Genomic DNA, 23,303 nt, shown 5'->3' with positions numbered 1-23,303 from the left:
CCTAACAGGATTTTCAAGATCAGAATATTTAAGACAATTGTGATTTGCTGTGATTACTTTATGAAACCAAAGCTTTCCTTTAAACTTAGCAATGCCTAAACTAATAGTTTCTATGACCTTGAAAAGTATTTTATCATTGCACAAATTCTTAAAAATCCATTTATCATCATTGGATCATTGATGTATCCCAGTGACTGGGAACGTAAAGTCCACTATATAAAGTGACAAATGTAGTGTCCACACAGAATCAAAACAACCCATATAACATAACACCACAGACTGTTTACCTGTGTGAGTGATGGAACTTAGGCTCAAGGAATTATAGGAGTATGAACAAGAAAATAGATTGGAATGCCACAGCTAGTGTATCATAAAACCTTAGAGGGTTTGCTGAGAAAGGACATAAAGTATACCCAATTTTTTTGTGAGCTGTCAACTTACACTCTTTTAGCAACTTGATACAGTGATGCTTTCCAGGTAGTATTTCTCTCATCATTATTAAGGGAGAAAAAAAAGTAAATGCATTATTTTCTTAACCTTTTAAGTAAAACAAGGGCTCCATATCAGAGGCCGTGAAATTCCGTTTAGGCAGTTAAAATTGGCCCTACTTGGTCACAGGATTTAACTCTGAATTTCAGTCAATCTTTAGGAAGAGATTACTTTTCTCCATGTTTGAATGCTTTATTGTTGTTAAAACATCATTTTTAAATGAATCAAAAGGTACCCAAAAAAAAAGAACTGCCTGCAGCATCTGATGCACAGCTTTGAAAGAAGTTCTCACCTTCTCTGGATGAGATAATCTTCCAGGATATCGAGACATCGCACCATCTGGGAGAAGATGAGTACTTTGTGACCACCTGCAATCAGCTTAGGGAGCAGTTTATCAATCAGCACCAGCTTCCCTGCTGCTTGAATCATGGCCTGCAGCTGAAAGTCAGGGGCATCAGGGCTGTGAGTTTTTCGGAAATCTTCCAGAATTTTCTCCTCTGCCCCTGAAAAGGAATGGAACAAAACTATTCCTTGAACAAACTCTGAGGGTAAAAACTGCTTTTTGCTCTACAGATCCTATAAGAAATGAAATGAATTTCTAGATCCAGACCAACAGTCCAGTGAGGCGATGCTCTGTGTGCATACTTTGTGCCCTCAGCAGAGGGCTCTGTAGTGGCACCAGGGCCATTTTGCAGAGAACACAGGTGCTTTTGCTTTCCTGGGAAACCTTACCAAGTAGAGAAAGAACTGGAGATACCAAGCTGAATCATACAAGTAAAGAAACCTCTACAGAAAGATAACAAAAAGACAAACCTATTGATATCATAAAAACTAGCTGTAAGCAAATTCAAGCTACAATTTGATGTAAAATTTAATCAGAAAGTTTTATTGTTAAAAAAAAGCTTCTGATGTGTTCTCTAGTTAGTATAATTAACTGTTAATTTATCTGCAGAGAGTTTTAATTTGATTGCATCACGATCATTTATTCAGCTAAATAATACAATTCCCTGTCCCAAAGTGCACAGTATGTGCTGGACTGCAAGTAAATATAGGATAGCAGATTGATGAGCGCTGTCCATCCTCTGATGGCAGAGAGTTGGTAGAGAAATTAGCTTTGTGCACTCACTACCAGATGGCTTACCCAGATCCACCAACCACTCTGAGCAGTGGTTGAAAACATACATCATAGAAAAGCATACATATATCCTAGCATTTAATGGAACTCAAAACATAGGATTGCTGGTTATCATTAGCTTCTGGCAGAGGCCCACAGCAGTCCTGAGCTGCTCCCTGCTTCCCCGACTCACCATTGATCAAGTAGGGATGGTTACAGCACTTTCTCAGCTCCATCATGGTGTTGATGAGATTGGGCATGTTATGCTGATTTGCACCCTTGGTCAGGAAGGAAAAGTTCTTCTCCAGGATGGCACGGTAGTACTTTTTCTGGATATTGGTCAGCTCTACTTCAATGATCGTCTCTTGTTTGGGAGCAAGGTTCTTTTCCACATCATCTTTCAACCGCCGAAGCATCATGGGTTTTAGGATAGATTGCAGTTTCTTCACCTGTCCAGGGAAATGAGACCTGTTCACCTGCCCATATCAGATTTTAATGGTTGATTACTGAGGTATTCCAACTTTTACCACACTCTCCTGGGCATCTAATCATAGTATGGTGGTAGTAGATGAAATGAAAGATCATGACTGATCCCTAAACATGGGGAGTTTATAATTGGACCTCAAGAAAAAAAGGGATCCAGTTTTGGGACACTGGGGGGCTCAGTGGTTGAGCATCTGCCTTTGGCTCAGGGTGTGACCCAGGGTCCTGGGATCAAGTCCCACATCAGGCTCTCCGCATGGAGCTTGCTTCTGCCTATGTCTCTACCTCTCTCTGTGTGTCTCTCATGAATAAATAAATAAATAAATCTTTTAAAAAGGGGGGGGGCGCCTGGTTTTAATTCCCAGTCACTGAAAACCTAGGTGGCAACCTTACAATAAAGGGAGAAAGATATAAAAGACAGTACCTACTCTCTAGGATGGAGAAAGCAAACGCCTCTCAATCATGCCCACACTGTGCAGCCATAACCTGAGGACAACTTTAGCTATAGGAGGGACAAGTGACACATTACACTTAATGCTGAGAGAACAAAGTAAAAAGTAGAGGCAATTGAGGGGTGGGCAAAATGTGTGAAGGGGGCTCAAAGGGGGTGGTAACTTTCCATTACAAAATAAGTCCCAGGAATGTAATTTAGACCACAATGACTACAGTTAATAATACCGTATAACTGAAAGCAGCTAGGAGAGATCTTAAAAGTTCTCATTACTAGAGAAAAAATGGTGGCTACATATGTGACAAATGTTAACTAGACTTATTACGGTGATCATTTCATAATATGTACATATATCGAATCATTATCATGCACACCTGACACTAAAGTTACAGATCAATCATATTTTAGGTTTAAAAAATAAAAAAAGAAGTAGAGGCACTCTGGAAGCAGACCCCTCCTACAGCTTCTAAGTAACAGCAGCAAACATGTTTGGTGTAGCAGCATGTAGGGAATTGATGCTGTAAGATGAGGTCTCTCATGCCATCACATGAGCTGTCATCTCAGGGGCACTTTGAACTGACAGTAGTAGTCTTTGCTATGATTTGTCTGTTCTTCTCCTAACAGCTCAGACCTGGACAGCACATCTCTATTCACCCGACTGCACTGGCAAGGTGACTTGCTTCCTCTCCCAAGAAGACAATGACAGACAAGGGATTCAAAAACCAAGGCACCTGACTTAACCCTGAGCTAAAACATGAGACCTGTAAGATTAATCCTGGTGGAAAAATAAAATAAGGAAGGGCAAGTGCAAAAGACTGAGTTTTAAGTTATAAAGGGCTGTTCAAAAACGTTTTAGGGGGGATCCCTGGGTGGCGCAGTGGTTTAGCGCCTGCCTTTGGCCCAGGGCGCGATCCTGGAGACCCAGGATCGAGTCACATGTCGGGCTCCCGGTGCATGGGGCCTGCTTCTCCCTCTGCCTGTGTCTCTGCCTCTCTCTCTCTCTCTCTCACTGTGTGCCTATCATAAATAAATAAAATTAAAAAAAAAAAAAAACATTTTAGGGTGGCTTAGATGGTTAAGTGTCTGCCTTTGGCTCAGGTCATGATCTTGAGGTCCTGGGATTGAGCCCCATGTCAGGCTCCCTACTCAGCCGGGAGCCTGCTCTCCCTATCCTTCTGTCCCTCCCCTTTGCTTGTGCTTTTTCTCGCTATCTCTGTCTCTCAAGTAAATCTTTTTTAAAAAAATATATATTAAAAGGGGGTACATTCTGCATAAAAAAGTTGTGTGCAGAATCAATGCTCCTGAAAAAAAATACAAAATGACTTATAGACAATGATTTAGCAGAGTCAGTAGAACAGATTTTAAACAATGATAAACATGCTTCATTTGGAAGCTGATATATTTTGGAACTTTTTTTTCCTGTGATTTAAAATATAGACATTTGATGCCCTTTTTAAAGTTTTCTCCTAACTAACCGCAACCTTAAATCTAACCCATTTCTGGGACCTTGATTTTATCGACCACGGTACTTAGGAATCTATCCCCCAAGTGGATTAGGAATTACTATATAAGATCCCAAAGGGAAAGACACACGTAGATAATTATTAAAGATATGGACAAATGCCAATCTGCCACATGCTGGGTTCAGCTTTGCCCTTCACTTGGTTCATACCTTGAATCATTTAGAGTATACTATATGCCAGACACTGTGCTGGTCAATACAACAAACACAACCTGGAGAAGAGGTGGGCCTTGTCCTCAAGGAGGTCATTGTCTAGGAAGAAGAAAAAATGCATACCACAAAATAAGTGCAACGGGAGAAGAGGACACATTGCTAATGGTCCAAAAATGGAGAGAGGGTTGGGAGCTGGCTTTTGAAAGATCAATAGATACTGCAAATGTAGAGAAGTGGAATGAAGCTGGATTATTCACTGCCCTCAAAGTCTGACTTGCCACAGAAGTAGAAACAGACTGGAACCACAGAATGTACTCCTGACATCTGTTAGTGAAGATCCCAAACCTTCTCAGTTCCCCAATTCTCTGCCCCAACCCACTCCCACAGCATTGCTAGGTTAATTTAGCATAACTAATTATGTCATCCCTGCAATTAATCTTTGCATTGCTTCCCTAATACCTCCCAAATACTTCAAGCCATCTTTCAAGACCTTCCCATGATATAACCCTCACCCTCTCTGGCCTCATGCTCCACAATTCATCGACACGGTTTCCAGCTCAACCAGATGATTCCCTACAACAAATTCCATGGCTGATTATGCCAGGTGTTTTTTTTCTCCTGTGCAAACCATCTTTTCTCTCTCCACAACGGAAAATATACCCACCTTTCAAAGTCCCATTTCCAAATTGCTCTCTGTCCACAAAGGCTGTCCCAATTCCCAGAGGTGACCTTTTTTCTTCTAAAATCTCCAGTTCTATTACTTGTTCCTCTTATAGCATTTCAACTTGTCTGGCTTATTTCCATAATTTCTAGTCAAGATTTCTACCCATCACATATAATAGATACTTATTAATGTTGGCTGTTCTGATTTAGCTTTTAGTCCAATAAGATGGATTCAGGACTAGATCTCTGAAAACCAATCTGGTTGATTTGGACAAAATTGGACTTACCAACTCTTCTAGTATATGACTGCCTTCTTTTCCTCACTACCTGTGTAGTTTGTTATACTCAGGAAGATAAGCTTGGGAACATGTTGCAGGATGTAGGAGGAAAGATGAAGAATGAGGAAAGCAGAAGGCGGCACCACGCTCCTGAGTTCAGGGTGAAACAAAATCACTGAACTCACATGTGAGATCAATGAAGGCAAGAGGCCTGATATGCTAATACAGGGTATTTTGGATGTTGATTCATTTATCCTCCAGAGTAGTAAGAACTCCTAATGATCAGTTTACCCTCCCCGACATAAAAAAAACAAATTAAATAAAGGAGGTAACGCTCTTTTTAGCAGAGATGTGAGGACTTGGCTAATGCCTATCCCTACAATGGCTTGTTCTCTCCTTGATGGTGAAGGTAATCACCACATTATCATCAATCCTTCAGGCCCTTATTTACCTGTTCCTCTGTTTTCAGATCTCCAAATTCCTCCAAGAAAGCAGTCTCTGAAGGAAACTGTGATGGCTCCAGAAAATTCAGCAAGCTGAAGAGCTCTTCCACAGAGTTCTGCAAGGGTGTCCCAGTGAGCAGCACTTTGTGTTCCTGCACAAATTAACAGTACAAAATGAGCAATGTTTGAGCCACCAAAACAGTATGTTTTGGGGGGCGGGGGGATCAAGCCTGGGCATTCTGTACTCACCTTGGGGCAATTAGGTTTTGTTTTAATGAAAAGATAGGATGTCACCATTTCATGGTCGGTATAGTCAATAAAAAGATAAACATTCCTTTTACATCATTGATTCCAGCAGCAATTTCACGTTAGTAAAAGCAACATTCATTCATTATTACTACCCTCTACATACTGGGCATTGGGCCAAGGCCATCATCCTTGGTACTGGATCATTCAGGGTCTTGGAAACAAGCCGAAACACCTTACATATCCAGGTCACAAATTTCATGCTATTTAAGGCTACCCTGGGTCCTCTTGGGAATCTATTTGTGGCAAAGGTCCAATTGTTGACCCAGTTTGTAACAAAAAAACCCTTCTGATTCCTACACTATCACAGGTATAGAAGGCAAAAAAAAAAAAAAAAAGAATAAACAGACTCTGCACAAGTTAGCTACAATGCAGAATGGCTACAGAATGCTTCCATACTGAATAGATGGAACCTGTGTTAATGTAATGAGCTTGCTAGCTCTCACCAGGGCCATGAGCTTTAGACCCTCCAGAAGTTTGCAGTTCCTGTTCTTCAATCTGTGGGCCTCATCAATGATCACACAGCTCCAGTGAATCTTTTTCAGCTCCGGGCAGTCTGCCAGGATCATCTCAAACGTTGTGATGACAACATGGAACTTGAAGACTCCTGAAAGGGGGTTTCCCTGAGGGTGACACAATGGAAGGTGAAGCTTTATGTCATGACTACAGAATTCAGCTAATGTGCTCCCAATAGAAGCAGAGGAGGCAGGACTGTAAAATGCTAGAGCCTAGGTAAGAGAAGCCAGTAAGCACTGTACTTCCTTGTTTGCAGAAAGAGAATATATAAGGATGAACCAGCTATTTAGACAAGAGAGAGACCTCAATGCATCGATGAAACACAAGTAAGAGACACAGGCCCTCACAATGGCCAGACTTGTGAGTAAATATGGAAGACACTGCAAGGAAGCTTTTTATTTATTATTTATTAATTGCCATGGTAAGGGGCAGCCCCGGTGGCTCGGCGGTTTAGTGCTGCCTTCAGCCCAGGGCCTGATCCTGGAGACCCGGGATCGAGTCTCGTGTCGGGCTCCCTGCATGGAGCCTGCTTCTCCCTCTGCCTCTCTGTCTCTCTCTCCGTCTCTCATGAATAAATAAATAAAATCTTAAAAAAAAAAAATTTGTCATGGTAAGGAAAGCAGATGGGTATTGATTCACACACACCCAGCCAGGGCTGGTCTCAACAACGCAGAGCCTGAATACCCAAAGAGATCTCCTTTGCTCCTATTCAGATACGGTTAATTTTACCTTGTAACTGGGGTTCCAGCACAGGTTTTAAAGTAATGTTCCTGACTGGCCTGGGATAAGAAGCACTGGGCAGGACACATCTTTGTCTTTTACCTATCTTAGTGTTACCAAAACATTTAAAGAAAAAACAAAAACAAAAACAAACAAACAAAAAAAAAAACATTTAAAGAGCAGAGCCGCATACCATGTTTAGATCATGTCTTAAATTTCTTCTAAGTGTCTCTTTTTGCTGTTAATGAAATCCGTGGGGGAGAACACTGACTTTCCTCTGATTAGATTCATTTAATTTTCACCTTGCTTGATAATAAAAACCAGTGGCCCGGACAAACCAGCATACTCAGTAAAGTGACTATAAGTAACAACCCCCCCCCCCCCAAGTCCCCTAATTAGTGTGCTTTTAACAATTTGAATCCTGTCTTCTCTTTATCCTTCCCTGTTAAATGTGTTAACATCCCCTCCAAAACTCCCTGGCTAGGAACCCATCCTCTGTATACTAATTCTTCCACTCACTTTTTTTCACTGAGCATATAACAAGTCAGATAAAAAGTCTTCTGCATGTAAAAGCAACTTCATAAGCCAACTATGAAGCCAAGCTTTCAGTATCCTAAAAAGAGCCTCTGGCATTTTTTACAGAGTGGAAAGCATGCCCTACAAATCCTATGCTTATCACAAACTAAACTGCCAAGGGGAGCAAGAAGTCTGCCTCAATAAACGTTAGGACTCTACAAAGTCAGTCAACAGTAACTCAAGGTGCAGGGCATTAAAACTCCTGAAGACAAGTGACAGGAAGGCTGTTTGAAATGATGACATCAAGCTAGCACCACGTCTGAGACCTGTTAAGACTCACCTGTGCATCTCTGTATACCATCTCATACTGCTGGATCATCTGCCTGCTGATCTGGCTGCCATGGTACACAATGGCATTCATCTCTGTCCATGTCCTGAACTCCCGCTCCCAGTTTGTGATGGTGGAGAGTGGGGCGATGATGAGGAATGGGCCATGGATTCCCCGGAGGAATATCTCTGAGAGGAATGTGATAGACTGGATGGTTTTCCCGAGGCCCATCTCATCAGCCAAAATACAATTTTTTCTGCAGAGATTAGGAAATACAGATAATTCATCATCAATATAAGAAAGAGGTAGAGGTTGGGTATAACTAAAAAGATACTTTAGAAGCACACCTTGACTTGGAAGGTCATCAGTGAAGGGCCTTCTCAGCATTTTCCACAGATGCAACTGAGGCACATTTTTAGTCTTATGCTTTATACCCTACCTACTTCCAAAAAGGAATTAGGGCAACTTGGGAGAAAATATAGGAAAGAGGTCCATAGAATATAAACTGAAAATACTAAAAATTAAAATAATAGATACAATGAGGAAAAAAATTTGCTTTAAAACTAAGCCAATTTCTGTATCTGACAAACTTCATGGAAGTCAATGCAAAAATAAAAAGAGAAGTCATGTGATTTTCCTTGTCCATTTTTTGTTGTCAGAGGATAAACTTTTAACTCACAATTTATTTCTCTAAGAAATAAATTTCTTATAGAGTACAAATGTTGGTCTCTTTAGTGGCCCAGAACTCCAAACTGCACAGAGCTGACGCTCGGAGGGTGTGGCCCCCCTCAATCTCACTCCTCACTGAACAGAAGGCACTGGAAAACTCAGGTGAGCAGTGCTCCAAGGGGCTGTGTGAATAAGTGGCACAGGCTTCTAGGACACAGGTTACCAGGGTCCCATCTTGTGTGTTCTCCACTATGGTATGCTATCTTTAGAATCCATACTAGGGTACACAGTAGAACATTACAAAAATTTCAAAGTTCATCTGTTTCATGTAGATTGTGATGGGAACTGAAACATGGAAGAGTCCAAAACTGAGTGGTACAGCTCAAGTCTATAATATCCAGGGCTCACAAACAAGTAGCAGAGTTGGGGCTATATAATCCAGATCCATTTCCTTTTAGACCCAATTTTTTTCTAAAGACTCAGAGATAATGATCTTTTGGATTTTGCTTCCTCTAGGTTGGGCCTAACCTTTTGGCAAGAATGGCAAAGAAAAAAGCAGCACAAAGTCAACGATGTCTAAAACCATCCCTTGTGGTTGGAATGTGGAGTCTTGGCATGCCTCATATACATATACAAAGATTACTACCCTAAACACACGGCCAGGTTGCACTCTCTTACCACCTTGCTAGCTACTGCTGCTCTAAGCAGGCTAAGGCGACAATCTACCCCCAGGTACAAACACCTGGGAGGATAAGTCCATGAAGACAGCACTGGTTCTGGTTCCTCACCTGTTATACCAGTTAAAAAGAAGCCAGTTCATCCCCTCCAGCTGGTACTCCCGGAGCTGGTTACTGTTCTTATACTCTCGCGACTTCTCCAGTTTCTGCCAGGAATCTGAAGCAGGCCGCTCCTAGTGGAGGAAGGCAGAGAGAATAAAATACACAGAGAATGATGTTTGAGGATGGATAACATGAATAGGGACACAGGATAATAATGGGAAGGTGGCAAGTCTCAAAGCACTGTCCTAAAGCTAGCTTCTAGCTGCTTTAGGTGTGTACACACACATACCCCTCCCCCACCGATATAAGGCAAGCCCCTATATTTTCTAGATTTCACCAGATTAAACTTAGAACATCTCTATAAAATTTGCAAGTAATTAATGAAGAAAAGAAACAGATTCACCTACAGTCTTGTTTAGTATTATACTGTTTTACCCAGACTCCTAGATGTCACTCTCACTTACACTTCCATCTCCCTACAAACCAAGAGTAGTCAGGTGTTTTTGGTTTCTATACATAATTTCTCTTCGTATTTTCTTTGTGCGTATGGCATCAGTTCAGGAAAGTATGGTAGGTCAAATATTTCACTGATTAGTTCCTAGAGTCAGTATAAGGCAAAAAGCCTATAAAATCAAAAATGGAAATTCCTTAAACACCCCATAAACATAATAGCAGTCTTATTATTTTATTTTTCCATATGAAATACTGATTTCTAAATATAATCAATCTTTTCTTTATTTATATAAAATGCCATATTCATCACATACTAAATTTCAATATATCCACAGAGCTCCATCTAGATTCTTCGTTTTGTTCCATTGTACTGTCTAGTACTGCAATAAAACCCAATTTTTAAATTATTAAAGCCTTTTATCTGATTAGGGAATTATTTTTCAAAAAATGTCTCAGCTATTCTATCTTATTCACTATTCTGTATAACTTTAGAATCAATTTGTCAAGTTCTCTTAAAAATCTTATTGAAATTTCAATTAACCAGGGGAAAATTTCTTTTAAAGATTTTCTTAAAAAAAAAAAAAAAAAGATTTTCTTTATTTATTTGACACAGAGAGAGAGCACGGCAGGCAGAGGGAGAAACAGGCTCCCCATGGAGCAAGGAGCCCAATGTGGGGCTCGATCCCAAGACCCTGGGATCATGACCTGAGCCAAAGGTAGACACTTAACCGACCAAGCAATGCTGGTGCCCCAATCGGAAGAAAGCTTAAATCTTTAGGTGTGGAGACTTCCCATCCAAAAATTTTAATTATTTAGATTTTATATTATTTGGACATAGACTTGGTTATTTTGTTTATAGACAAACTGAGCCCCCAAATTAACAGTTTATAGCCTTAAAAATTAAAAATTCCTAGCTATAGCTATAGTTACAAATGAGAATTTTGAGGCTGTAACTTTTCTAAACAGTTTTAGTCTTTGGTAATTCTGCTCTGGAGTACAATACAGTTTATAACTGGAATTCCTTATTAACTAAAATTAAACAATTTGCACGTGAAATTAACAATATATCCCCAATTACATCATTGATGTTTGGAGGTAAGTGCAATCTGTCCATGATCTTTCAGAAAAATACACATCACAGCTTACTATAAAATTACTATAGCCGCAGTTAGGCTAAGCCCTTTAAAATAGGACCCTGCTGAAAAGTATTACTAGTGTATTATTACTAAGGTACAGATACAGGTGCTTTTAAAATAAGGGAGAAAATAATTTTTTTTATGTAAGAAAACAATGATTTTAAAGAAAAAGCTTTTAAGCAAGGTATTCCTATAAAAACCCTCTTGTTCTGTTCCCTTAAAGAAATTACATTCTTCTTAACTCACAGGAACCAGTGTGGTTCCCCTAAAGTCCATGTACCCCTTTAATCGGGCATGTTCCCCTACTGTACTAGATACTGTGGGGAGACTTTCTGGAATGTTCCTCCAGTGACTTAAGTGACTCACTCTCAGCACTGTAAGTACCAGAGGATGGAATTTCACTGCAGATTTTTACTTTGCTGCCTTGGTGGCACTCCAAAAGCAGAGGCATCACTCTCCTATCCAGTCTCTCCCCTGGGTTTCCCTTTCCCCAGGGCTAAAGGGTTTAGTTTAACATCATCTACTGGCCAGAAATTTCAGCCATCTGAGCACAAGACCTGAAATCAGCTGGAAGCTTCTGGTTGTCTCCTAAGGGGTACAGACTGTCAGGAAACCACTGACCCCAGGGCCCCACAACCCTCAGTGGCTACTTAGCTAACTCAAAGGAGGAGAAGGGACTCTGAGTCTCCATGGTGGGTCCTGCCTATTGAAAGACTGCTCCAACTTTGCACAATCGTCATGGACAATGTCACCTCTTACTTTCTAAAAATTCCATATTTTACCTATACATAACCAATTTTTACCACAAAGTTTTCAAGTATAAGATGTCCTATTTGTGTCAACTTCAAAGCCCGAGTAAGATCCCTTAAAAAAATTATTCAGGTAAACTCCTGTTTGGAGCTGGTCCTTAAAAAGACAGCTTTAGTTACATGGTCAGCTACCATTCCAAGTTAGAAGTTTTGAGATAAAATTTCAAAATGTGCATTTTAAATGAGAGAACAAATAACTGAGAAACAAAGAGACAAGTGTGAAATAATACCATGGTTCACTGAGAGATGAAAACAGCAGCATCGCAATAGCAAAGTGGTAAAGGAAAAGTAAAACTGCCTGAAAACACTTGAGAATTCATATTCTTGCCAAATGCATGTAGTCAGTCTGAGGAAATAAGTGGGATTCAGGCTGAGGGAGTATCCTCAGCCTGAGGAGAATCCTCAGAGAGATTCTACCCTCAGAGAGAGAATCCTGATTACTTTGAGATAACACAATTAGCTTCAGAATGGAAATGCCCTCCTCTCTCTGCCCCCACACTGGTTTGTTCCTGCATTGTGCCACATGTCCCCATCAGTCTGGTGCCATGTATGTCCACGCACGCACATGCCTCTTCCATTAATCTGTGAGCTCCTGGGGGCTGGGTGTGCACTTTCTTATTATATGTCACTCAAGAGTCAGCCAATGGCAAGATGTTGAACAATGATGAATTAACAACAGACAATAGTTGTAGGAGAGGACTGAAAGAGAAATTTATTTATCAGTCAAGTGGACAAAAAAAATATTAAAAACTATATAGATTTCTAATCACAGTTCTGCACCTCAAGATTCCTCCAGACATTTCATATGCCAAAAAACAAAAACTAAATACTGCTTTTGAGTGGACTCTGACAGAGATCTAAGTTCAATGTCAAGCTCTTATCTCCTAAGCCCTTACTTTCCACGGACATAATAACAACGATAAGTAATAATAAGGAATTGGATAAGGGTTTTTCATATAAAAGTGGTGACTTTTTAAAAATAGAAACTTACCATTCCAGTCTACAGCCATATTCAACAACTCTGATTCTCTTCCTGAGTCACATCTTAATCAGGCTCTATCCTAAGTCTACATCCTTTTATGTTATTATTATTTTTTTGTAGTCTATATCCTTTTAATTATTGACATTCTATATACAACTACTTGTAGGGTTCCCTGCAACATTTATGCAGCTGGGTGGGATTAATTCAGAATCAGAAAAACAAACTGATTAAATAAGTGTATTTTGAAAACTTATGTTCCTTCCCTCTGTGAAGCCCAGGTATCTATAGATAAAAGATAGTTCTTCCCCTTAAGAACATTCCAATTGAGTAAAAGCATAGGATAAAAACAAAGAAAAAAGATCACTGGTGGAACAAGGGGTAATAGGAAACAAGAAAGACCCTAAGAATTTATTGAGCTTCTTTCCCAAGTCAGGTATTTCTTACATGTTCTAAATTATAGACTCCACACAGCACCACATACCAAGAAATCTAAGCTTGTATTTAAGGTTCTTAAGTGTCACACACATCAAAACAGAGCCTGGACCTAATGGTGACAGAGTGCTAGCAAAATCTGATTTGGGTAGAAACACACCCAAACTGCAAGTTCAATGGAGAGTACCCAAAGGTTAAGACACCCCCAAACAGCACTTCTGAGCACAGCCCCACAGACATTCAGGACTGCGAGTTCATTAAGTTACATGTTACAACATGTGCCAAACTGGGATATGGATACATTACCACATGCTTAATTTCAGGAAGAACTTGAAGAGACTCAAATTCTTTAACTTTTGCAGGATCTACATCTTCCTCCAGCTCCCATGTGCTTTCTTCATAAGGCAGAGAGCACCACTTCACCAAGTAATGCGTCACTTCCTGGTGAGAGATGCGAGAGGAATTTATGTTCTACTAGATTAAAGGGGTTGATCATACTCTGGCCAACCTCTGAAAAACCCACCCTATCACAGATCAATGCCTTTAAAATAGACCACATGTTAACAAAACAAGCAAAAAATGTAGTAAGAAGGGAAGGCTCTATAGGCGAGTCAAAATGATGGAACACCCACCTCTCCTGTTTCTGCATCTTTGGTGTGGGCCACCTCCAGGACGCGATCAACTTCTATGTAGTCTGGGTTGAACAAGTCTTCATCAGGCTAGTGCAAACAAAGGAGAAGAATGAGAAAGCATCCCTCTTCCCTCAAAATCAACATCCTAGGTTTCATCTGTAAGTGACTTCCCACTCTGGGCATATCAAGAAACACAGAATGGAAGAAGTAGCTTGAGAATAAAAGTCACAGCACAGACTTTCTTCACTGTCCCCAAATCCTGCTCTCTGTGACTGAATTTATAGGTTACACCATGGCCAGAGTCACTCTCCTAATGGTCATTATAGTACTGCACAAAAACCAGCCAAGGATTCCCTTTTTCTTACTGCTTCTCATCCCAAAGATAACCCTTGGAAACTGAGAATAAGTTGCTTTTTCTTCTTTATAGCAAAAATAGTAGCAAACACTGGAATGAGGCATGAGGGGAGTTTTTGGGGGTCCAATAATGTTCTATCTCCTGATCTAAGTGGCAGCTACACAGGTGTGTTTATTTTGTAAAAATTCACTGACCTGCACTCTTAGAATTTACCTTCATGTATATTATGCTTCCCCAAAGTGTACTTACTAAACAATAAGTATTCCTTGGAAATATTTAACCTATGTCTGGAGTAATGCTAGCTAAGTGCTTTAAGTCTCAAAACTACTTTATGAACTAGTTGCCATAACTACTTTACAGATGAGGAAACTGACTCAGAGAAGTTAAATAAGTAATGTGACCAAAGCCCACAGAGCTGTATCAACTGGAATGCTTACCCAGGTCTTTCTTATCCAGATGCCCTCCTCCTGGACTACCAGAATGTTCTTATTGTCTCTGTGGCTGGAAGGCACTTTGGGGGCTATCTAGTTTCATCTTCAACACAAGAATACTTTTTATAACATCCCTGGCAACCCTCTCTCAGATTCCATTATTCTCTATTTGGGAATTTACTGCCTCTAAGACCTGACACTGCCAAGACAGTTTTACCTCTGTCTACTCAGTGGTAGCATCATGATCTTTATTACTATTAAATATAATCTAGTTTCTTTCCTATAGCTGGGGATCACTGGTGTTGCTGCTTCCCCCATAGTAGCAGTAACTAAGTTCATTCTTCCGCTATCCTGCCTCTTTAAAAAACTCCATCTGATCTGGGTGAAACTACTCAAGGCGTTCAGCTGTTCTTAGGAGCCCAAGTTTCCAGGTCCCTTCACGATGTAGAGTGCTAGCACTTATGAACAGTGGCCATGGGCCAGGCACTGTGCTAAGCACTCCTGTAAACCCAGTCATTTAATCCTCACAGGTGTTCTGTGAGGCTGATGCTATTAGGCTTTACATTGAGGATACTGGGTCTGAAGGAGCTTATGCAAGTGGCCCAAGGCCACCTAATTTAGTGTGTGTGTGTGTGTGGGGGGGCGACAATAGTGTGAGCAGAACCTGCAGCCTGGTAAGTTGGCTCCAGAGCCCCGGATCCTAGCACTCTGCAGTCTAGTTTCCACATCTGCTGATAGCCACTCAGCTGTGCTTCCTTTACTGGTGTTACAGTCGTCCTGCAGCTGCTTTCAGGTCTACCCTGAACCCTGATATTCAAGTGAACAGAACAGTCAGGAATGTTCTAAGATTGCTGTGACTTTTTTTTTTTTTTAAGATTTTACTTATTTATTCATGACAGACAGGGAGAGGGGCAGAGACACAGGCAGAGGGAGAAGCAGGCTCTCTGCTGGAGCCCGACTGGGACTCGATCCCACACGCCGGGATCATGTTCCGAGTCAAAGGCAGATGCTCAACTGCTGAGCCACCCAGGCATCCCTACTGTGACTTCTTAAGCAGCTGCACACCCTCCTCCTGACCACCAGGAAACCTGTCATTTAACGGGCACTACCTTTCCTCCCTAGAACTGCTAGTCATTTTCTCTACTTCGAAGATTTTAAAAAATACATGTGATATTATATATATATTTACTGCCATTATATTTCATTCATCCTACCCTGTGCAGTTAAACCTGAACTTTGATTTTGTCATCTAATCTCCCAAGATCGGGTTTGGTTTTCAGGAGTCTGGGTGGAGTCAGAACACGTCTACCCCCGCAGAGTGCGGGAAGCCTCTGTCTCTTGAGCTTGACTCTATTTCACAGGTGCCCTTGGCTACCTCATAAAGCAGCTGGAAATAATCGATATGAAGCCGCTCTATCCAAAACTAAGTTATCATTGATCTCATAAGTATATTATTTAACCAAGTCATTAATAAAAATGAACAGGTTAAGACTGAAGACAGTATTATAGGAACTACTCTCTACCCTTCCTCCTCCTCCATCTCAGGATGTTCTCCAATCTTTTCAAAAGCCTTTCCTTCCCACAAGAGTTATGGGCTCCTGGTACATTTTTTTTCTATATACTTTAACATAGTTTCAGCTCTCTATTCCCAATCCAGTAAAAATCACTCCCTTGGGAATAAAGCAGAAAACACGCAAATGGGGCTTTGTAGGCTATATTAGGGACTGTGGACTTTATTTCAAGAAAATGTGAGGCACTGGAGGGTCTGGAGCAGGAGAAGAGCTTAAGGCAAACTCCCTCCCTCACCAGGGGGCAGCCAAATAATTACGTAGCACTGACCCTGAGCCTGGTACCAGGGATAGAAATACAAGGAGGACATGTCCCCGTCTGTCTCATAGGGCTTAAAATGGAAGAGACATGTAAACAAGTTACTACACTGCACATACTTGCTAAAATAGAGGTGCAAATAGAATATTCTAAGAACAGAGAAAGAGTATCCAGTGGGGCCTCAAAACGGTTTTCCAATTCTACTTGCCTTCTTCTTTCCCCAGTTCCCTATGACAAGAACAATGCCATGAGAAACCGTGTTCACATTCTTTAAAACAGTCCTGGGAAGGGATGGGGCCAAATGCTAAGGCTACAGACGAAAGACCCCACCCTGGGATGAGAAGAATGCTTACTGACATTATCCTGAAATAACTTTTGTCACTTGAGGAAAAGGAGCACATCACAAAGAATCAGTTGGTCAAGTACTGTAGCCATGTACTGTAATTTGGGGCTCCTGACTGTACTCTTGAGGACTAGTGCTTGCAACTACATTTTAAGAATAATTCTTATTGCTTCTTTTCTTCAAAGGTATCTGTGTAAGATTTAAAACTATACTGTATAGAAAAGAAAAAACAAGTCACCATAATTAACCAGAGAAAATGACATCAGATTTTCATGTACAGTCAAGATATTTTCTATGCATTATATTATATGGTACCTGTTTTCTCCTCCACTCCCCAAAATGGAAATGCCCCTCACACTTCTAAGAGCCTGACATTTTCAACTAACAATAGTCTATGGCACTAAACCCTCTATGTCATTAACAACTGTCCTTCCATATCGTTTTTACTAGAGTAGAACAGTATTCTGTTCTATGGTACAAACACAGAATTTAACAAATGTCTATTATCTGTGTTTGTTTGCAATTTTTCACCAATATAAATGACTGGATATCATAGCTAAGTCTGTACAAAAACTCAACAGTTTCCTTAGAATACATAACAGAATTAGAATTGCTGGGACAAAGGATGTGAAAATTTTGAGATATTTCACATCTGCTGCCATACTGCTCTACTGACAGGTGATTCTAGGTTATGTTCCCACCCACTAGATACAAGACTGTCTCTTCCTACACCCTTACCAGCAGTGAGGATTACTTATTTTTAAAACCTTCAAATATTTGGTAAATAAAAACTAGAAAATTACTATTTTAATTCAGTTTTTTTTATTACTACTGAAATTGACCACATTTTTACATGGTTAATAAGCATTATCATTAAAATTATTTGTCCTGTGTGTGTGTGTGTGTGTGTGTGTGTGTATTAACAGGAAGTTTCCCATACTGGAGAAGACACACATACACATACACACATACATTTATTTAGGAGATACATGTATGTATGTAATGCACATATTTCCTAATTATTTACTTTAAGATTTGTTTAGTAGTATTTTCTAATATATAGATATTATAGATTTAACATCCAAACCCATCAATCTTTCCTCTCACTATAGGTACCATACTTAGAAATACCCAAGTTTATACAAATTTACTTATTTATTTACTCTCTAATATTTTAGTTTTGTTTTTATTTTTTACACTCAAAGTTTACATCTTTTTGGATTTCTGTTTTAAGGACTGCAGGGGGGCAGGAAGGGGGGAAGGAATAAAAGTTTGGGGCACATTTCTCTTGCCCTAGCTATTTATAGATATTCTGATCAAGATGCACATTCTTATGAGTTGTCAGTTTGTAAGGTTCAATCCCTCTAACTTGGTGGATAATTTTTTTCCCTTTGACTTAAATCTGGACTGGTTTTGCTGCAAATCAGTACACATTTAGCAATGTGACTTGAGCCACGGATCTGAACAGGACTTCGACTTTACTCAGCATTTATTACTGTAAGAAAAGCAGTGGTCAAGTTAGTTGGTAAACAGTGCTTCACCTCAGTAAAAATGTGCTTCATCTGGGCTTGCTTATTCCTAAATCGCTTGATCTTCTGGGCGATGCGAGGATCCTTTTCCAGCTCTTCCATTGTGGCCCATTTACAATGTAAGTAGGAACTATCCAAAGACACATAAATTATGAGACAAGTGCAAACTATCAAATCACTGAGCTTTAAAGTGTTTCAGTAAACAAAGTGACCATCTAACCCAGAAGTAGTGGTTTATTGTGAAACCGCTAGAGATTGGGCTGAGAAAGGCCTTGTGCTAAGGGCAAAAATAGACAACAAAACAATGCAGCCACTCCAAACAACTGGTCCCTTTGCACCTTCTACAGGAACTGCCTCACAGCAGAGGGAGGGCTATTATCATCAATACACATTAGTGAAAGTGGGCACATTGCAGAGAAAGAAAGAAAAATGGAAGAGAGAGAGTGCAACCTATAGGACAGTGGTTCTCTACCCTGGGTGCAATGAGAATGGTATAGGGCATTTTTAGAAAGCACTGATCCTTGGGACCTCCTCCCAGGGTCTAAGTCAGCTGGTCCTGAGGGGAGCAAGGGCTTCCCCGGTGACTGTGCAGCCAAAGGTGAGCACTACTGCCTAATGTGAACTTGAGTCAATTAACACATATGGGTCAGGTCTCGGGGGCCATTCTTGGAAAGTACAGAAGATGATGTGATGAGGGAAAGGAAATTTCATTCATATAAAATGCAAATACAAATAATACATAAAAAAGACGTACAAATTTCTATACTTAACGTAGAATAGCTCCAAGTCAAATGGGGGCTCTCCTGGGTGAACCTGTAACCAAGAGCAAGCAGTTAACAGCCCACATCCCCTCAGATCACCCTTAGGCAGCACAAGAAAACAGGTAAATCAACATCCCTGCCTGGTTTTAGTACAAAATTCTAGAGGATGTTTTTGCTTTCCCAGTTCTTTTCCTGACAGCTATTGAGCGGCTTTCCCAAATGACGAATCCACAGCCAGCTAGAAGGTAAAAAAAAAAAAAAAAGAAAAAAAAAGAAACTGATCCTCCTGGTGTCCTTGCAGGGTCCAGGCTGGGACAGTAATCAGCTTATCAGCAAACCACAGCCTCAGGGCTCTGAGCGGTGTCAGGATCAGAGCCGGCTATGAAAGTAAAAACATGGGCCTTGGTCATGCCCCGCCCCCTCCCCAAACACCATCCTGAAACATCAGCGGTGTTTCCTCTCAAAGCAAGGAAGTTTGCTATCATAAATACTTGAAGATAAAATTGTGTTTTCACCAGCGCACACATATCCTTCACCCCCGGCAGGTTCTCTAAAGGATCCCTACAATGGCCCTGACATGTCTAAAGAAAAAATTTCCCCAAAGGTTTTCAGTAGGACTCTTTCCATGTCTTCTTTTTGGCCCCCTGAAGATCTCACCCGGGCTACAGCAGCTAAGGGGGCAAATAACTTTTGCTAGGATCACTATGGAGGAAAAACACTATTTGGGGCTCTACTCTCAAATACTTAAGAATTTTATGACCTAAAATCTTCCAGGAGGGTAAAAATAAGCGTTGCCTTGCCAGACAATGTTCTTGCCTAGCTCTCACTCCAGCCAGTCCGTTCCAGGTTCTCTAGCCAAATATCTCTTCACAGAGGGCAAAACCTGTGCTAGAGATAGGAAAAATGATACATAAGCCACCAACCTCCTGGACGGTCTTAGATGCCAGGATCTTCTCAATGATGTTTGCATCATCTTCTGGAGGCTCCTGGAGACAGAAAAGTGAAAAAGACAGAAAATTATTGGCACCCCAGAGACAAGAAATAATTCTGTAAGAAATACTACAGCAGGTACTACCTTGTCCAGAAGTACACCTGTGAGTGCTGAGGCCTCTCTCCTATCAGTCTACAGAGTAATCAAAAGACCACAAACATTCTAACCTCTGGGCACTACACTAACACTTTCCCCCTGCTTTCACATGAACAGAGAAGTTAACTCCGCTTTTCATACTCTTAATTTCAGATCTGTCTTTAGTATCACTAAAATTGGTCCCAGGACTTCCCTTTCCTGCCAAACCTGCCTACATGCTGCTGCATAAAATCTTCAGAAAGGTGTAACATTAAGGAGTCTGGGGCCCTTGGAATTAGAGAGTCCTAATTCTAACACCTACCAGCTACTGACTTTGGATAAGGCAATTAACACCTCTTAGTTTCCATATCTATTAAAATAGTAGTTAAAAAAATACTTATCTCACTGGGTTACTGGGAGGATAAAATGGTATGTGAAAATATTTTTGGAACAGTAAGCGCCATGCAAATGCAAGGTATAATTATTCTCTACTAAATGATACCATCTTTCCCCTCTGTGCCTGGAAATGGTTTTTTCACTGATCATCCTTTGACTATAAATCCTAACTGAAAACAAATTAATTTCTTCCTTTCTACTCCAGATACACATCAATATTTCTAGGCTCCTGAGCTGCATGAAATCTCTTTCTACAGAGTATTTGATTAAACAATGACAAATTTAAAAAGGGTGTGCTGAGTCAGAGCACTCTTGTGTTTGACATTCTTTTTAGGACTTTATTTGAGCTGTTCTATTTCAGAGGTTTCGTATGCACTACATGACCTTGTCAGATCTAGTAGAACAGTAGATGAGAAGAACACTCATCATGATAGCCCCCCAAAATAACTTGGGATCCTGATCAGAACTTTCCAAAAGGATGACTTAGGCTACATATCACTGTCTTCAGTCCTACCCACTCTAGGGCTCAACTGTCTCAGAGCCATACCATTATAGAAAACATATTTTCTAAGATCTTTTAAAAAAAAGATTTTATTTATTTATTCATGAGAGAGAGAGAGAGAAAGAGAGAGAGAGAGAGAGAGAGAGAGAGAGAGAGAGAGAGAGAGAGAGGCAGATACACAGGCAGAAGGAGAAGCAGGCTCCATGCAGGGAGTCCGATGCAGGACCCATCCCCAGGACTCCAGGATCACACCCTGGGCCAAGGCAGGCGCTAAACCGCTGAGCCACCCAGGGATCCCCCTCTAAGATTTTTTTTTTTAAGATTTTATTTATTTATTCATGAGACGGGGGGGGGGGTGGGCAGAGACACAGGCAGAGGGAGAAGTAGGCTCCATGCAGAAAGCCCGATGTGGGACTCGACCCAGGGACTCCAGAATCATGCCCTGGGCTGAAAGAAAGTGCCAAACTGCTAAGCCACCCAGGTATCCCCCCCACACCTAAGATCTTAAATAAAGCTTTCCCCCAAAGAAATAATAGAGGAAAGGAAAAAAAAAAAAAAAGATGGGGAAGGCAGATGGTAAAAAAGAAGTATGGAGATCAGCAGGCATTGACAGATGCTCCCAAAGGTTACAAATATTTATTACATTCCCCTAGACACATGGCAGTGTGCTAGGTGCCATGCCAAAGTTAATCCAAAGTGACAAGAGTCTTTTCCCACTGCTCAACAAGAAGACAAGTGAACTGTGCCTATCATATAGTAGGAAGAAGGGATGGGAAGACAAGCTAAGCTTTTGTTTTTCTGCTCAAGTATTTATTGACTTTTTTTTTTTTTTTGAGAGCGCGAGCATGTACATGCAAACATACACAAGGAGGGGATGACGGTGGGAGGATGGGAGTGGGGAGAGGGGCAGAAGGGGGGAGAGAGAGAGAGAATCCCAAACAGGCTCTAGCTCAGTGAGGAGCCCAACACAGGGCTCAATCTCATGACCTTGAAATCATGACCTGGGCCAAAATCAAGAGTCAGATACTTAGCCAACTGAGCCACCCAGCTGCCCATGTTCTGTTGATTCTTTTTTTTTTTTTTTTTAAGATCTCATTTATTCATGAGAGACACACAGAGAGAGGTAGAGACATAGGCAGAGGGAGAAGTAGGATGCCTGAGAGAGGTCTGATGCTAATGCCTTGAAAAGGCCCAGTAGCCAATGCCTTGAAAAGGCCTGGTGACAAGAAATATTTGCTGAATGCTAAACACAGCAAGAGGGAAAGAGAGGAGACACATGAGGAAATAAAGCATCAAACTCACCAGGGTCAGATATTGGAAACAGTTGTTATTCTTAATCTATGTCATTTAATTAAAAAGCCTTCCTCTTCTCCAGATACTCGGACCTATCTAATACTGTGTAACAGCAAATGGCTAGAGCTAGGTGTACTTTCTCAAGCTCCCAACCTTGGAGCCAACGGAGCTCTATGGCAAGTGTGTCCTGAGCAAAGGAACATTGCTAGGTTAAAAGAAAGTAGATTAATGAACCAACTTCCTAACTTCCTACTTCACTTCCTTCCTAAATTTCTTCCACATTTCTTTATTGAATGTCTTTTATGTTTATTCACTGGTCTTACAGAAATAGATGTGCTAGAGTCTTCATCAGCAAGGAACTGCCATATATATTAACAAAACACTTTAAAAGTTATTAAGGTAGGCATTTCTATGTAGAGATCTTCTATGTACAACTGATGGATTTTTACATATACACTTGTATAAATACCACCTAGATCAAGTTACATAACATTTCCATCGTTCAAGAAGACTCGTGCCCCCATTGAAAGTAACCACTATTCAGACTTCTATCTACTACCACTGATTAGTTCTGCCTATTACTAAACTTCATGTAAATGGAATTATACAGTATATGGTTCATTCTTCTGTAGCATACTATTTTGTTGTATAAACACACTACCATTTATTTATCTATCCATTCCACTGCTGAGGAATATTCAGGTTGCTTCCAATGTTCATATAAATTGTATGCCTTTTGGTCGACAAATGCACTCATTTATCTTAGATATATACATAAAAGTGAAATTACTAGGTCATGAGGTAGGTTATATGTTTAGTTTTAAAGAATATTGTCAAAATTTTTTCCAAAGTAATTGTAACAATTTTTACACCCACCAGCAATGTATAGGAGGAGTTCCAGCTGACTTGATAGCTACTCTTGTGGA

General features: G+C 40.5%; 1 protein-coding gene across 4 annotated transcripts in view; it reads right to left on the bottom strand.

Moving 5' to 3' along the window:
* The window catches only part of CHD6 (chromodomain helicase DNA binding protein 6), a 203,486-nt gene that overhangs the window by 82,364 nt on the left and 97,819 nt on the right, over nt 1-23,303 (bottom strand). For all 4 annotated transcript variants that reach the window (XM_055346281.1, XM_055346261.1, XM_055346291.1 and 1 more), the window contains 11 exons: nt 20,044-20,106; nt 19,114-19,172; nt 18,372-18,489; nt 13,875-13,961; nt 13,549-13,683; nt 9,440-9,561; nt 7,995-8,238; nt 6,349-6,525; nt 5,605-5,748; nt 1,797-2,052; nt 782-992 (listed from right to left, as the gene is read on the bottom strand). In XM_055346281.1, coding sequence (XP_055202256.1) covers nt 782-992; nt 1,797-2,052; nt 5,605-5,748; nt 6,349-6,525; nt 7,995-8,238; nt 9,440-9,561; nt 13,549-13,683; nt 13,875-13,961; nt 18,372-18,489; nt 19,114-19,172; nt 20,044-20,106 — 1,616 coding nt within the window. The remainder of the gene's footprint in view (nt 1-781; nt 993-1,796; nt 2,053-5,604; nt 5,749-6,348; nt 6,526-7,994; nt 8,239-9,439; nt 9,562-13,548; nt 13,684-13,874; nt 13,962-18,371; nt 18,490-19,113; nt 19,173-20,043; nt 20,107-23,303) is intronic.

Source organism: Nyctereutes procyonoides, unplaced genomic scaffold (assembly GCF_905146905.1).
Source record: "Nyctereutes procyonoides isolate TBG_1078 unplaced genomic scaffold, NYPRO_anot_genome, whole genome shotgun sequence".
NCBI classification, from domain to species: domain Eukaryota; kingdom Metazoa; phylum Chordata; class Mammalia; order Carnivora; family Canidae; genus Nyctereutes; species Nyctereutes procyonoides.
This window is presented reverse-complemented; position numbering and strand designations above follow the sequence as displayed.